The following is a 14,525-nucleotide window of genomic DNA, read 5'->3' as shown; positions in this document are numbered from 1 at the left end:
CGTACTGGAAGGTGAAAACAAATGCTGTCAAAAGCCTCTATTTACAAATGGATAAAATCACAAAGATCTTACTACTGCCTGACGATGGCAACATGCCAGAAAAATCTGAAAGCCACCTATTGCCTTCATTCTATATTTGATTACCAAAACCCAATAAAACAACAATAAAGGACCTCTTAATAACAGTGGATTGTATAATCTCATCAGTTATAGGGTTGTTCTCTAGGCAATTGGCAAAAACAATTCCCATTCAGCCACCCTTGCTGATTCAAGGAATAGCAGAATTTTCTGTGATGATTGTTCTTTATTGATTTTTGCACAAACCTTAGTAACAATTGCACATTTAGAAAGTTTGCAATGATTAAGAATAAATATGTGTGGTTTGACCAGGAGAGAGTGGAACAAGGCTCCACGAGCCCTTTGAGGGACACAAAGTCTTTAAGAGCGCAACACCACGCTTCTGTCAGTTTCTGATGTTGTCTTCAGCTCTTTCAATCCCAAAAGCCTTACGGGAGACAAGTCACGAGGAGAAATGCCAAGTGTGGCCAGCATGGAGAGGCCAGTCCATGAGCTAGGCTCAGGGGCCGAGGAGCCAGCGCGCTCGTGGTGCTCCTGGACCAGCTCCTGCATCAGAGAGCGGAGGCGGTGACGGAGTGGCCGCCCTCCCTGGCTGTCTGCATGCCCTTGAACGCCAGTGAGGCGGGGATGTCGCAGCTGTGAGGGGACAGCGGGGTGCCCCCGGCGTGCTGCCAGCCGTGGCTCGCCATGTAGCTGGATGGAGTGGCGCTGTACGTCATGTAAGGTGACACTTGGGCTGGTGTGGCGTAGGGAGGCATGGCTGGTGCGGACACGAAACTGCTGACGGCTGGGAGGCCATTGGGTGCCTGAAAGGAAAGGGAAGGAAAAAGAATTTCTAAGAGTAAGACACATTGGATCTTGCAGAAAATAAGCTGCCCTCAGATGCTTCTGGGGCTTTGTAACAAAACTAGGACCAGCAGGGACACCAAGAGAGAAAACCGTATCCATTCCCCTAAATTTCAGGGGCTCAGTGGCCCCATCTGCTTTGCTTTTAAGACCAGTTACCTCACTGTGATCAGTGCTTCACACATCTCCCAGCAACCTGTCCCAGACAGGGACCACCAGCAGATGTTTAGGGAACCCACACCAAGAGCCGAGCAGGAGCTGCTAAGCCCCCGTCCACCTGCCTACCTTCCTGTAAGCTGTTGTTTGTGGACTCCTAAAAGCCCATGGTTGCATCCAATCATTGCACTTGAGAGCTACTGGAGGGATTTGTAATGAGTCACTCCCTTCTCTCTCACTGAGTACCTTAATGTACTCGGCAATGATTTCCACAGGTTGGAGTAGATGAGCTGCAGCATTTACCTACCTTTCCCAAATTTCCCACGGGGTGTTGGTCACTGTTGCAAGCCCTGCTGGGTAGTGCTGGGGCAGTTTAAGCTGGGTGAGCAGTGACCACAGCCATCCCAGTGACAGGACAGATAGACCCATCGCTGTGCCTCACCTCTCCTGGCCCCGAAGGAGGATGGGCTCAGCCTGAGCTGCCATGGGCAGGTGCAGGCACAGATCTGAAAAGCAGCACTCCCCAGAGTGAAGAGGCAACAGTGGCTGAGGGAGGTGGAACATCTTAAACTCTTTGGTAACTGTTTGTTCAGAGCATGAGTCAGAACTATAGCAGTAGTATTATTGATGGTGTCTTTTAAAATTCTGTTTTCTAGATACTTGGGATAAAAAACTTGCAAATGTTCTTTGCTCATAACTTCTCCTGGTTTCAATAGGGCTTCTGTGCACAAAACAATTGCAGGGCTGGGTCCTTTCCTGCAAGCTATTTTCCTAGGTCCTTCTGTAGGCTGGAGAGAAGGGTTTTTATTTAAATAGAGAAGGGAGAGTCCTTCAGTCAGCTATGGTATGATTTCACAATTTATGACTCCTTATTTAACTAAAAAGTGTTTGGTGGTTTATTTCACACCCATAAATGTTTCTTCAGCACAACAGGTACAAACCAAGATCATTTATCTTGCTTAAGTTTCAATTTGTGTAGTGTTTGTTTTAGGATTTAGGGTGGCATTTTTTCTCAAAAATGTTTCCTATCTGGATATGAAAGAAGAGTATTGATTCAGCAAGTCCTGTAGCATCATCACATGGCACAACTGGACCCAACCTGAATAGTGCAAAGTTAAGACATGAAACAGACTTTTGTTTCTGCTAAAACTTCATATGGTGTTAACATTTCACTTGTTCAGTTTCTGGCTGGATTGCATTTGCCTGACTTCCACTATTTACTTTCATAAAGGGCACTGGCCTATTTTCAGGATCATGAGTTTCCCATCCATGTAGCTCACAGTTCCACTGTCTAGACTATCCTCTCACTGTCATTTGGGAAACAAAGCAGTAATTCTGCTGGACTCTGTCAATATAAACCTGTACACCAAACTAAAGCAGCAGGAGACAGCAATGGGATCTTAGCCACAAGCTTCCAACAGGAATATTAATTAGTACAAAACATACAGCTGCTACAGCAACATAATTGTCACTCAAAATCTGTAAATACTTTGTGGAAGCTTTGCCTTATTCTTTTGAAAATCCAGATATGTGATCTGATCAGTAACTCATATGACATGCCCCCTACTGCGACTCAGAATTACACTTTAGCCTCAGCTTTAAATCTCAGTGTTTGCAATAGTAATTAATACAAACCTGCAAGTAATTGTATTGCAAATCAGTACAATTCTTGAATCACGTGGAAAATTTTTTTCATTGAATTTACTGGAAGTAAGAAGTGTGGCCCTAGAAAAGCTGCTTTTCCAATGTGCAAACATGAAAGAAGAATGAGCACCTCTGTTTTTTGTAACAAGCACCAACAAAAAGCTTTGCACAGGGGAAGTAGAGCCATTGAAGCCAGGTTAAACTGGGATATCAAAAGCCACAACCCAAACATATTCTGCACAGAGAAGTACAGAAACCCTGAAGGGGTGGGTGCTGGAAGGAGAAAATATATGAGACAAGTCCCTGAAGAGGCATTAAGACATAACCATTGAGACAGGACAAACCTTCAGCTTCTAGACCTCAAAAGAGGTTTTTTGGCCTCTGTGAATCCACCCTGTTCCTCAGGTTGGTACCAAGCAGTGGGCTCAAAGCTGGGCCTGGAAGCCCCATTTTAAGCAGGATTCCTCATTATGAGTGCTGATGTTCTGTGAGCCCTTAGCTGTGCTTTGGGAAGGATGTGTTGGTAGGTACAGGGTAGATCTGTGCCAACAAGGCACCACTTTACTGGTTCAAGCCCATGTCCTCGCCTCCTGCATCTCCTATAGACAAAGCCACCAGGGGCTCCTCAGCAGCCACAAGCAGATGACTTTGCATGATCTGAGGAAAATCTGAGCTCCTCAACACCTCACATTAATGCAGACATTGTTGATAAATATTTTATCAACAGGCTTGTTGATAGATATTTGATCCAACCACACATATGTTCTGTGGCCTTATGGCACAAAGTCTTCAAACTATAATTCCTGAAGAAGCCCACTGAATCCTACTGTAGGTGCCACTTGGATTGTTGATAAAACAGATGGAAACTGACTAAAGATTCACTAGTTTTTGTAAAAGTTTAATTTAAAAGAATACCTATACAGATTGATAGCAGCCAATACAACCCTCTACACACACACACTCTTACTCAAAATACAGCTGTGAGAACTGTTGGTTTTATAGTCTATTCTGAATGTCAGAAAGATCTTGCCCCAACTACTGAGGGCAGGACATGGAGACAGTTGTGTTGGGACCACCAGCTGCAACCTGTCAGAGGCCACCAATGCTGCCTGTCATCACTGCCTCGCTGAATTGATGAATCATTCTTCTTTTTGTTGCACTGCTACAAAGCTTTACCACTCAGAACCATGATTCTGTGGATGCCACAGATGCCCTCAGCCAACCAAGCAGTGCTGGGATGGGTAGGAACTGGCCCAGCACAGAGTGAAATTCTGCCTCAGGGGAGGTTTGAGCCATACCCACAAAGCAGTGAGAGGCTTCCTCTGATCTGAATTAAAAGATGAAGGGATAGAGAAAATCTCACTCTATATGATTTAAAACTATGCTACTCAAAAAAAACCCAACAAACAAAAAAAACAACAACAACAACAAAAAACTACCATCACAAAAAGACTAATTTTCATCTCTGACTTCCATCTGTGAAGGACTTGACCTAACAGTCCTAACATGAGAGTTTTTACTTCCAAATGGTCTTAGATAAAAAGTGTAGGTTATCAGAAGGGTTGAATCTTGTCTGTCAATCTGGCACTTTTTGCAAACATGACATTCACTTAAAATAAATGGAGGGGATTAAGTTCCATGACCCTGTATATACTGGATGAATAATTCATCCTGCAGTATTTCAATCAGAGGAAATGAACACCAAAATCTAAACATTCGTAATTAGGAGTGCAAGAACCCCACGGTGTTTATGGATTTTTAAAACCCTAAGAATTTGTTTTAAGTGCAGAGGTTCTTGAACCTGGTTTTTAAGTTTTATAAATATTTTTTTTCTTAATTTGAACCATCGTTTTTCAAGGGAAATCTAATTTTTTTAAGCAAACAAACAAACATGTAGCTGAACAAGAACCTCTGCTGTGTAAGAGATAAGGGATCCTGTTTGAAAGTGACTACTTTTTGGCTTCTACAAAGATCAGAGAGAAACTTGCTCTCATTTGCTGCTTCTATCAACGTTTTGAGACAACTGATAGTATTTCCAAATTTTAGAGCTGCGTCTGAAACCTGAAACACGTGACCTCCCACCAACTCACAAATTCATTTAAACGTGTTCTTGCAAAGATACCAGCAAACCAAGAGTAATTGGGTCAGGATCACAAGTCAGTTCTGGTGCCTTTCTGCCAAGTTGTTGCTGATACTGCCAGTGACAGCAAAAGGAATATTGAGGTGAGAAATAAAAACCAGGGTGGTTTAAAACTTGCTTTAAGTCACACAAAATGGTGCTGCTGAAACAAGCAGACTGCACAAGTTTTCACCAGTAAAGGAGTTGGTTGAGCAGTTTTAACAGATGGATTCTTTAGTTTTGGTCACTTTAGATACAATACTAACTAGAGACAACTTTTTGTGTCATTGTTTTCAGTCTGTCTGTGATTTGCAAAACAGAGGGAGTGGGTGGATGAAAAACAAGTCTAGAACCAAGCTAATGTGGGAATGTTTTTGGAATAAGAAATTTCCATTAATTGCTTGGACTCCTTAAAGTCAGAACAGTTCTTCCCCAAACCAGAAGTAACCACCACACACACCTTGGTATCTCTTTTGAAGGTTATGCTTGTATAATGTGTTGTAGAGCTTCAGCCTTCTGTCTCCTTCACGGTAAGAAGACACAAGGGTACAAGCTTTCTGGACAAACTTCCCAGTCCATCCATGAGAGACAAACTACCTGATTTTGGCTTTTTCTGCCTTGGTCACAGAAGAACCAGAGAAACGTGCAAGCTAGATTTCACTTTCAGTCCTCATGGTATAAATTCTAATTATATATTGTAGTGAATTGATATTATTTTGTTTCATTCCCTTCCCTACTTTTCCTTCTCCGACTTTTGCTTGGTAGATACGTGTTCTCTCAGTATCAAAATTAGACCATCTCCTATGTTCTCTTCCCATGTGGCTTCTAAATGTTTCAGAAAATGACCCAGAATTGTAACATCCAAAATCACAGACCTGTATTTCTGTTAGCTATCATGATAGCAATAATGTAAAGGATTTCAATTCAGTTTTATGTGAATAAAAACAAGAGCAAATTTGATGCCACAGGTGGATGCCACTTCAATGTTGTAGTCTATAACTCTAAAGTGAGTGTCCAAAAGAATGTGAATTGTTTTTCTTGTTATTATTTAAAATTATTTAAACTACTTGGCCAATGTCATATAATTGCCACGACATTTTATTAGTTCATGTATTGCACCGAAGAAGAATGGAGACTTTGTAGAAGTATTCTAAATTACTGTGAAAAATATATATGAATATAAATATATATGAATATAAAATATATATGAATATAAAATATAAAATAGTTTCTAAAGGAGCAGCATAGCCCCAAGTTCGAGTTACCCAATTCAGCAGCCCGAATGAGCTTGGGCAGTGACTCAGCCCAAAATCCCCTGCTGCAGTCATCAGAAGTTCAGTCTGTGTCACGGCTTAAGGGACACACCTCTGGTGAACAAGGTGGTTGTTTTCCTTTGTATCTCTCAGTTCTAGCCCCGGCTTGGGTGAAGGAACCCTTCCTGTCCCCGGAGCAGCCAGCTCAGCGCGTTGCCTCGGCCGTGGGGCTCAGCCCTGCCCCGGGAGCGGCTGAAGGCTGAGGCGGCACAGCCCGGGGCTGGGAGCGGGCTCGGGACACGCTGCCCCAGGACAGCGCCCGGCGCTTCCCTCCTTCCCTCCCTGCTCTCACACACACACACACACACACCCTCTCGCTGCTGGTTTCCAAAAGGAAAACCTTCAAACGTTCCCTGGAAATAGGAATCTTTTCCGAACGGCCTGAAAACACAGCCACCAAGAAGCTATTGCAGAAGCAGTTCTTTCCGCAGCAAGGAAAAAGCAGAGCGGGGATAGCAAAATATCTGGTCCTTCAACCACAAGAGCAAATTAGCATAAAAATCCAGAGGTTATCTCGTTTTTAGTGACATGCACATCATCAGTTAAAACGATTATGACAACAAGACGAGGAGCAATCAAACACAAGCTGCAAACATCAAGGAAGCGAACATGCTAAATCTCCCTTTATAATTGGAGGTTAAATATGATTTATAAATCAAGCCAACATATGGGATCCCAAGGGAAGAGTAAACAAATTTTCCAAGTAAAACAGCAGCAGCAGGCTTGTAATAGAAGTATCATTTAGGAAAAAGGCATTACTAAATTATCTAAGTAATAAAATGGAGGTTTTTGTGGGTTTTAAAATTGATAAACTCAAGTCATATTTTTGTAGAATTTGTAGATACTAAATTAGACCTAAATTCTGAAGCTGCAATTCAGTGCCACAGCATCAACAGGAAAAACTATATGATACCACAAATGTTCATTCAGATCAGTGTTCACCAAAATTAATGTGCCTACACAGGTAAGTCACGATTACCTAAAGAAGAAGGGTTACAAAAGTGAACACTGGGTAAATTTCCCCAGTTTATGATAATGGTTTTTATTAAAAATATTTTTAAGAAAAAATGAGATAAAATTGCTAAGATATATCTGAATAACCTAGCCAGAGTTAATCCTGCAAACCATGGTTTATTTTTTATAGTGCTGGAAAATATTATTGCAAAAATATTTTCATATTAGACTAAATATCCATATTCTTAGATGAATTAACTTATTTTATTGAAAATATTCCTGATTTCATTTTCTATTAATTCCACTGCAATCAGCAGAGAATAAGACTCTGAAAAATTAGGACACTGAAATTAAATAATTTTGGCACATAAAAAAAACCTTAAACAGAAGAGGCAATGTTTTGTACATAGGATATTAAGGTATAATATTATATAATATAATATAATATTTACCTTTTTTTTAAAAGAAAGAGTGAACAGTGAAAATACATTAGAATTGCAAAGCTTTTAAAAATAACAAATGGGCAAATAACACCTGCTCTGTTGCTCAGGTGAACTGAGTTGATTTCCAGAAGACAGATTTAAAAAAGGAGACCTTTCAAGAATGGAGAATTTGAAAAAGGAAGAGACCTTTCAAGAATGGAGAACTACACTCTCTTTCACTGTAAGTTGTGCAAAGCAATGCTAGTATCCTAGTTGAAGTCACGGTTAAAACGGATTTATTCACAGGCTGGAGTGCTCAAAGATTTCAAATATAGTTAGCTACCCAATCCTACACATTAGCTCCTAAAAAGATGCCATTTTCTTTACAGCTTTTTCTCCCATTATTAAATTCAATGCACAACAATGTACTGCAAAAGAAAATCACACTACGTCCTTCTAAAATGAAGTTCAGTCCTTTCATAATGATCAGATACCATCCCCTGTGTTTAACATGCTTTTTTATTAACTTAAAGTTGTTTCCTTTACTTACAGCCATCCCCAGCTGCACTGAATAACACAGAAACCAGATAATATCAATTGTGTTTTAAATATAGTTGGGACATGCATCAGGATCACTCTAAATTGTATTTTCTTATCCAGTTTTAAATCTCAGCCTCTTCAGGGAAATAAAATCCCAGTTTTGGAAATAGTAATAGTAACTTGAATTTACACACCATCACCAATCCTTTCCTGAAGGAGCCAGGGGCATTTTATGCCTTTTCCAAAGCAAATTACAGCAGAAACAAAAGAAAAGGGGAAAAAATATAAATAAATAAAAAAGGAGGGGGAGAAGAGGGCAAAGAAAAAAAGAAAGAAACCAGCCCTCATTCTCTGGCACTGAGTAGTCTACTACAAGAACATCAGAGGAAAAGAGAGGTAGGAGAAAAAGGCATGGTGGATAAAAGGCAGGCAGAGGTTGTTGGAAAACCTAAGACCATTCTGATGGAAAAGCAGGAAAAAAGGGTTTCCAGTGCTCCCTCAGAAGCGTAATGGGTTTAGACGGCTTCCACAGGGAAGTGAGATCTACTGCAGCACACCAAACACACACAAATATGTCCACCTAAATGTCCCCCAAATGTAGATTATAGCCCAAGGGCTGCACTATCACTGAATGGTTGCTGCCCTCTCATACAGCATATTAAGAAGGATGATATCAATCAGCCACTGCCTTTCCAGTGAAGATGCTGGATCTTGGGGTATGTTCTACAGTTTAACAAACTTCACAACCAGACTACGTCAAAGTGGGGTGAAAACAAATCCTAGTTGCTGTAAGCACAAAGCCTGGTTCTGATGACAAAAACACAACTTAAGTCTTCCACAGACCGATATACAGGGCTTTTGAGGACAATAGGAAAGCACAAGAAAAAAAAAAATCGTGTCATATAAGCAAACTGCTTTGAGAAGGAATTAACAACAGATTCCCATAGTTTTAGAACAGATTTGCACAATAATTTCCCCTTGGTATTTTGGCAAAATCTGGAATTGGGCAGGGCACACATGGACACTAAACAAGCAAATACACTGGGAGGAACAAACATTTGTTCTTTTCTATGCTGTTGGTTAACACCACAATATATTATTGAAAGGTTCTATAAAAATGCCTTCTTAATATTATATACTTAGCAATATATTGTAATTTCGATATGCTGTTATTTAAATGAAACTGGGGGAGGAGACTTATGGACACAGACACTTCGAAGGGATTCTTGATGTCTAGAAGCTAGGCAAATATGGGGTCAAGCTGGTAAAGTCCCTACCTTGTTCTCTTCAGGGACAGCCAAAACAGCAGCCTCCTATGTCTAACAAATCCCTGATGCTGCAGAGGCAGTTACTGGGAAGCTGGTACACCTAAGAAGGGTGAACCCATAACCCATCAACTGTTGAATACTCATGGTTGTTAGGACTAGGTGTGTAGGCAATTCCTAAAAGCTGATAAATCGCCACAACAGGCAAATTCAAACACACTATACAGTCTTCATATACTTGTCAATCTACTGCAAGAGCCAAGATTGAACAGGTCAAATCACATCTCATATCCCTGCTCCCGGCACTCTGCTCCTTAACTGTGATAGGTATCTCCCATCACTCCCACTTCACAGTCCCTGGTCCTGTTTGTCACGGCAAGCCTCCTGGTGGGTCGGGGTCCTTTGAGCAGAAGGTGCTTAGAGTGCAGTTTGAGTGTCATCATACCATTCACTCACCTCTCTGACTTTCTTTATTAGTCTCATCCGGGTGGAGTGCCCTGAAGCCATGTGGGTTGGTGGACAGGGCACTGTGTTTTGGCCGTGGAAGCAGGTGGCCAGTAAGAGGCAGGTCTCACAAATGGGGTTCGAATTGGGTGCCATCCAGATCACCTGGGAAGGAATCGGGTGCATGTAGTGGGATCAGCTCATCCCCCTCACCCACAACATGCAATGACAAGGATGCCTAGACCTTGAGCAAGCCGTCTTAGTGGCTATATTTTGATAGCAGGCTTGGTCTGGAGATCCTAGCGAGAGCAACACAGAGCCAGACAGTCTCCAAGCCAAGGTCTGAACCCCTGCACCAGACTCTGCTAACAGTGCTGCTGGGTACTACGGCAAGAACGCAAATAAACACCTCTCCTTCACAGCTTCATCCCCCTCCTGCCTGGGTATGACTGAGGAGCAGTAGGTCCAGACCTTTGTCATCGACGGGTTTTGCACAGACCCATAGCAGGAATCCAACTGCCTGGATCCTGAGTTATAATATGAGATGCCTAATAAGGAATTTGCTAATTATTTTTTTTCAGTAAATTGTGTGTAGGAGGACCATGTAAACAGCCATATTATTTAAGGCTACATTTTACTGTTCTCCCCAAAGAATTTTCCCTGTGCTGTGGGTTCTAAGCACCGCAGCTACAGTTACAGATGCATGCCCACCAAATATCCAGTTCATTGCTCATCTACAAATGAAAGATCAGGAACTAAATGTTTACATAATCTACATTTTCTGTGCAAGTAATTGTCCAGAATTGTACCTACATTTGCAATCACTTGCCCTAAAGTGGAGCTTTGCCCTTATGTGCTTGCAGCACACAGAGCTCATGGCCCCCAGTCAGAATGCAGCCAAAGGACAGAGAGCGATGCTGAAAACTCAAGCCCTGCACGGCTGATAAAGTTCAGCTAAGACAGACTTGAGGTAGCTGCTGCTTAGGGCTTGGCCAGCATGTCAGAGGAAGACTACACTCAAAGCATGTTCACAAACCCCTCTGAGCTAGGAGTGTTTTCTGCAGCTCCAGCAGGTTTGGGATGAGGCCTCCAAACAGTGTACCATTTCCAGGAGCGAGCTTGCTCTTGGACCCCCCCAGTTACAAGCTTTTTCCCATTAATGAGTATCAGCTCCCTTTGGCAATATGCACATCTGCTTCCTGCAACACACACAGAAAGTCATTCTCAAAAGAAATTATTTCCAAGTTATTTGCCTCACAGCAAATCATACAGACATATGTCAGGTCTTCTTCATTCTCATACATGTGTAAATACAGACCACAGGTTTTTTTTCAGTTTGAACATCCATGATGTTAGTCCAGCAAGTCACAAGCATCAGATGTCTGAGATCTGCATTTTAAATTCATGTTTATTAAATGTTTTGATTTCAAATGCAGGTTACAAATATGTTCGTATTGCAGTCATTTCAGCTATTTTTTCCATAATGCAGTAGTCAGTATGAGCTGTGCAATGCAAAAGAAAATACTCAGAATAGTTATCCTTTGTAACAATAGCGTAATTATCTGTAGAAGCACCTGAGCACCACACTGAATGTGCCTCTTTGCATAAATAATGCAATACAACTGAGCTCTGTATGAAATGTGGATGACACAAAACTGTCAAGCTCTAGGAAAAATGTTTTCCTTTTCAGTTTCTCTGATTCACAGTCACCCTGTTTCAAAGCCATATGACAAATCTGAGAGTGTGATACACTAGGAAAAATTATGCAATTGCTTACGTATAAGTGACAACCTGGGACATCAGGTAATTAAACCTGAATAGAAACTTGACAAGGCATCTTTTGGTTTCCTGTGGAATGTTTTGTACAGAATCACAGTCTGCCAGGTTGAGCTTTCAACTCCCAAAACCCAAATATGAACAACATCGCAAACAAAAGCCCCAGGAAATCCATAATACATAAAATGAAAAATGTTCTACGTCCAGAGGTTCAGTTTCATGTTAATGTGACTGCATATTGTCAAGGCAAAAATGTGAAGTCTTCCTACCTTTTTTGTGGGTGAATTCCCACTGATGTGTGGGAGAAGGGCTGAAATGTAGCCATTGGAACCGATTGGAGAAGTCAGCCTAGGCTGCTGCCTGACAAGTCTGGGATGTCAATAAGAATTTTGCCTATAAAAAGCCTATGGTATCCCATGTCTTCAGACAAATGTATATAATTTAAAAGAAGTGATCAAATAAATACATGTAAAAGTACACAAGATCTTGTTCTTTGGTCTCAATTTTTCTGGTCTTTCTCATACAGAGGGATTTTCCAGGGGATTTCTTGAGAAGCAAAATCTTATCTTCCATGACTATGGCTGGGGAACAAGTCTTTCACTTTCCTAGTAGCTATGGAGTTATTTGCAAGCTATGGACAGGTGAAGTTTGGATGTTGGTGATGCTTAAATACATAGATGATATTTGTTGGAAAATACAGAATTGCCTATCACTCACACAGAATCCATTCTTAATGTGCTTCAGATGACATTTCCTCTGCTCCTGTGGTGGAATTGGGAAGCCTAAGTCAAACATCCAAACTTGATTCCCTCCTCTTGTGGGCATCTCTGATTTTGATAATACAAACATAAAACTGAAATATCACAGAACAACCCCTTCTCTTCTCTGGGGGAAATCTGATGTCTGCCTCCTTAAGACTCTTAAGAGCTTTTTTTAATGAGCTTTACCCAAAAGAGATAAGGAAATAACATTTACCCCGAAGTACAAAGACAGAACATATTTCACTGTAGTCCTTCTGGCATATCAAGTATGTCTGAGATTTCCCCATTCCAGATACCCCCCTGCTAGGTTCACAAATGAACCAACATTCCCTCTTGTCCCCTGCTCATCTCTTTACACCCAAAACTGTAAACATTGCAAGAGACCGTGGATCTCATGATGTCAGAGAATTTTCTAAGTTTTTACTGTCGTAGACTGTCACTCCAGACTCACTGCACTTCAGCAAAAAGACAGTAAGTCAGTGCTATGTGCAGCAGTAATTTGGTTCATAAACTTCACACTGTCTGGAATAAATATTTTGGCAAAAGGAATGTGGCAAAAACTGCAAAAAATCACATTTTCCCCTCCTTATTTAGCATGATTTTTTTTAACACATTCTAAATTAGCAAGGTAATGAACTTGTGACAGATGAAGCAATTAATGAAAATTCAAATTAATTCTCTAGATACCAATTCTGAATACTATATGAATAGACTAGTTGGTCTATGTGTTTGAACTTTCTAAAGCCAGATTCTGTAAAGCCATATTATTACAGGGAAGAAGATGGGAAGAACCTCCTCTATACCTTCTTTTAGAGAGCAGGGTTTTGAATACAGTTTTTCTGCCCTTTGAAACTCTCTGGACAATTTATTTGGATAAATGAATTCCATTTTATTAATAGCAATTTTCTCAATTATTAAATAGCACGTATTTTTAAATAACATTTATCTGGTGATCTTTCAGGTTGAACAAAACTTTAAAGTAAAACTGGTATTGACAATAGTACAGTGATATATTATGAAAATGAAATCATAAATATTGAAAGTAACGAAGAAAAAAAAAAAAAAAGGTAAAAAATAGTTTCCAAACCAGCATTGAAAACAACCCAATTTATAAAACACTGTTTCTCAACACATCTGTTGAAGTAAATGAGATCCATCAGAGGCCATGGTTTATAGCCTATGAACAAGATCCTGTGAATATTTCAGCAGGACTGTGTACAGAAGGCCCAGCCTGGAACCTAAGACAATGAAGCCACAGTACAGCTCCTCTGACAGCATAGTGACAATCTATACCTATTATTATTTAGCAAGATTGTTAATGCTTACTCTAGCCTTTAAAGAAAATTGTAGGAGTAGTAACGCTAAATCTAAGTCTAATTCTATCTTTAACCATACAGTCATGGCTACATTACAGCACACATTATTTGTGATATGAGATGAACATAATAATAATAATGGGATAATAGAAAAACAAAACAAATAGGACAGCATTAAGAGTGGTATATTGTTTAAAAGCCAGTATGTGTAATGACACGGCTGCTCACTGTCGGGATCTACAGTATTTCCCGATCTGCCCGCTCTTTGCAAGTGTTCCCGCAGTTTGTGCTCTGCATCTTGAACATGAACAAGTCTGATTCAGCTACTCTGACCACCAAACACAAGCTACAAAAGTCTCCTCTACATGGATCTAAAACCAAACACAGAACTCAGAAAATATGTCCAAAACCTCTGTCTATAAACGGGAAAAATGCTAAACAGCGACTGTGGGTTTTCTTCGACTTGTTTCTAAGTACAACAAATGCGTGGCCGGGAAGTCAGCGTGTCTGAGACCTCGGATGCATTTTGAAATGTTTCCATCACACGGAAAAAATGTTTTCAAAACCTGCGCTTTCCCAACGAGTAACAGTTGAGCCTTTTATAGCTTTTCTCCTGGCATGGGACTTGATTAGCAAGTACAAAGATTTAGACAGAGATTTATTAAGTAACAGTTATATTGTGTTGCAATTAAAACGTAGGAAATTCGCCGTCTACTTAAGCGTTTAAAAATGCTTAATGTAGGAAGCAATTACACCTCATTTTCAAATTATTCCCCTGACTACAGAGCACGCTGTACAGAGTAAAAGGCGGCTGTATGGGCAGAGGCGGTGGCGGGCCGTGCCCGCTGGCCCGGCCGGGCCGGGGTCGGTGGCGGCGGGTCCCGAGCTCCC

The 14,525-nt window shown here is 40.9% G+C and overlaps 1 protein-coding gene across 1 annotated transcript in view; it reads right to left on the bottom strand.

The window, feature by feature from the left end:
• Positions 1 to 6: 6 nt before the first annotated feature.
• PAX9 (paired box 9) overlaps positions 7 to 14,525 on the bottom strand; it is a 19,016-nt gene continuing 4,497 nt past the window's right edge. The window contains exon 4 of the mRNA XM_015629745.3: positions 7 to 884. Coding sequence (XP_015485231.1) covers positions 630 to 884 — 255 coding nt within the window. The 3' untranslated portion in view covers positions 7 to 629. The remainder of the gene's footprint in view (positions 885 to 14,525) is intronic.

This window comes from Parus major, chromosome 5, assembly GCF_001522545.3.
Source record: "Parus major isolate Abel chromosome 5, Parus_major1.1, whole genome shotgun sequence".
Taxonomy (NCBI): Eukaryota; Metazoa; Chordata; class Aves; order Passeriformes; family Paridae; genus Parus; species Parus major.
This window is presented reverse-complemented; position numbering and strand designations above follow the sequence as displayed.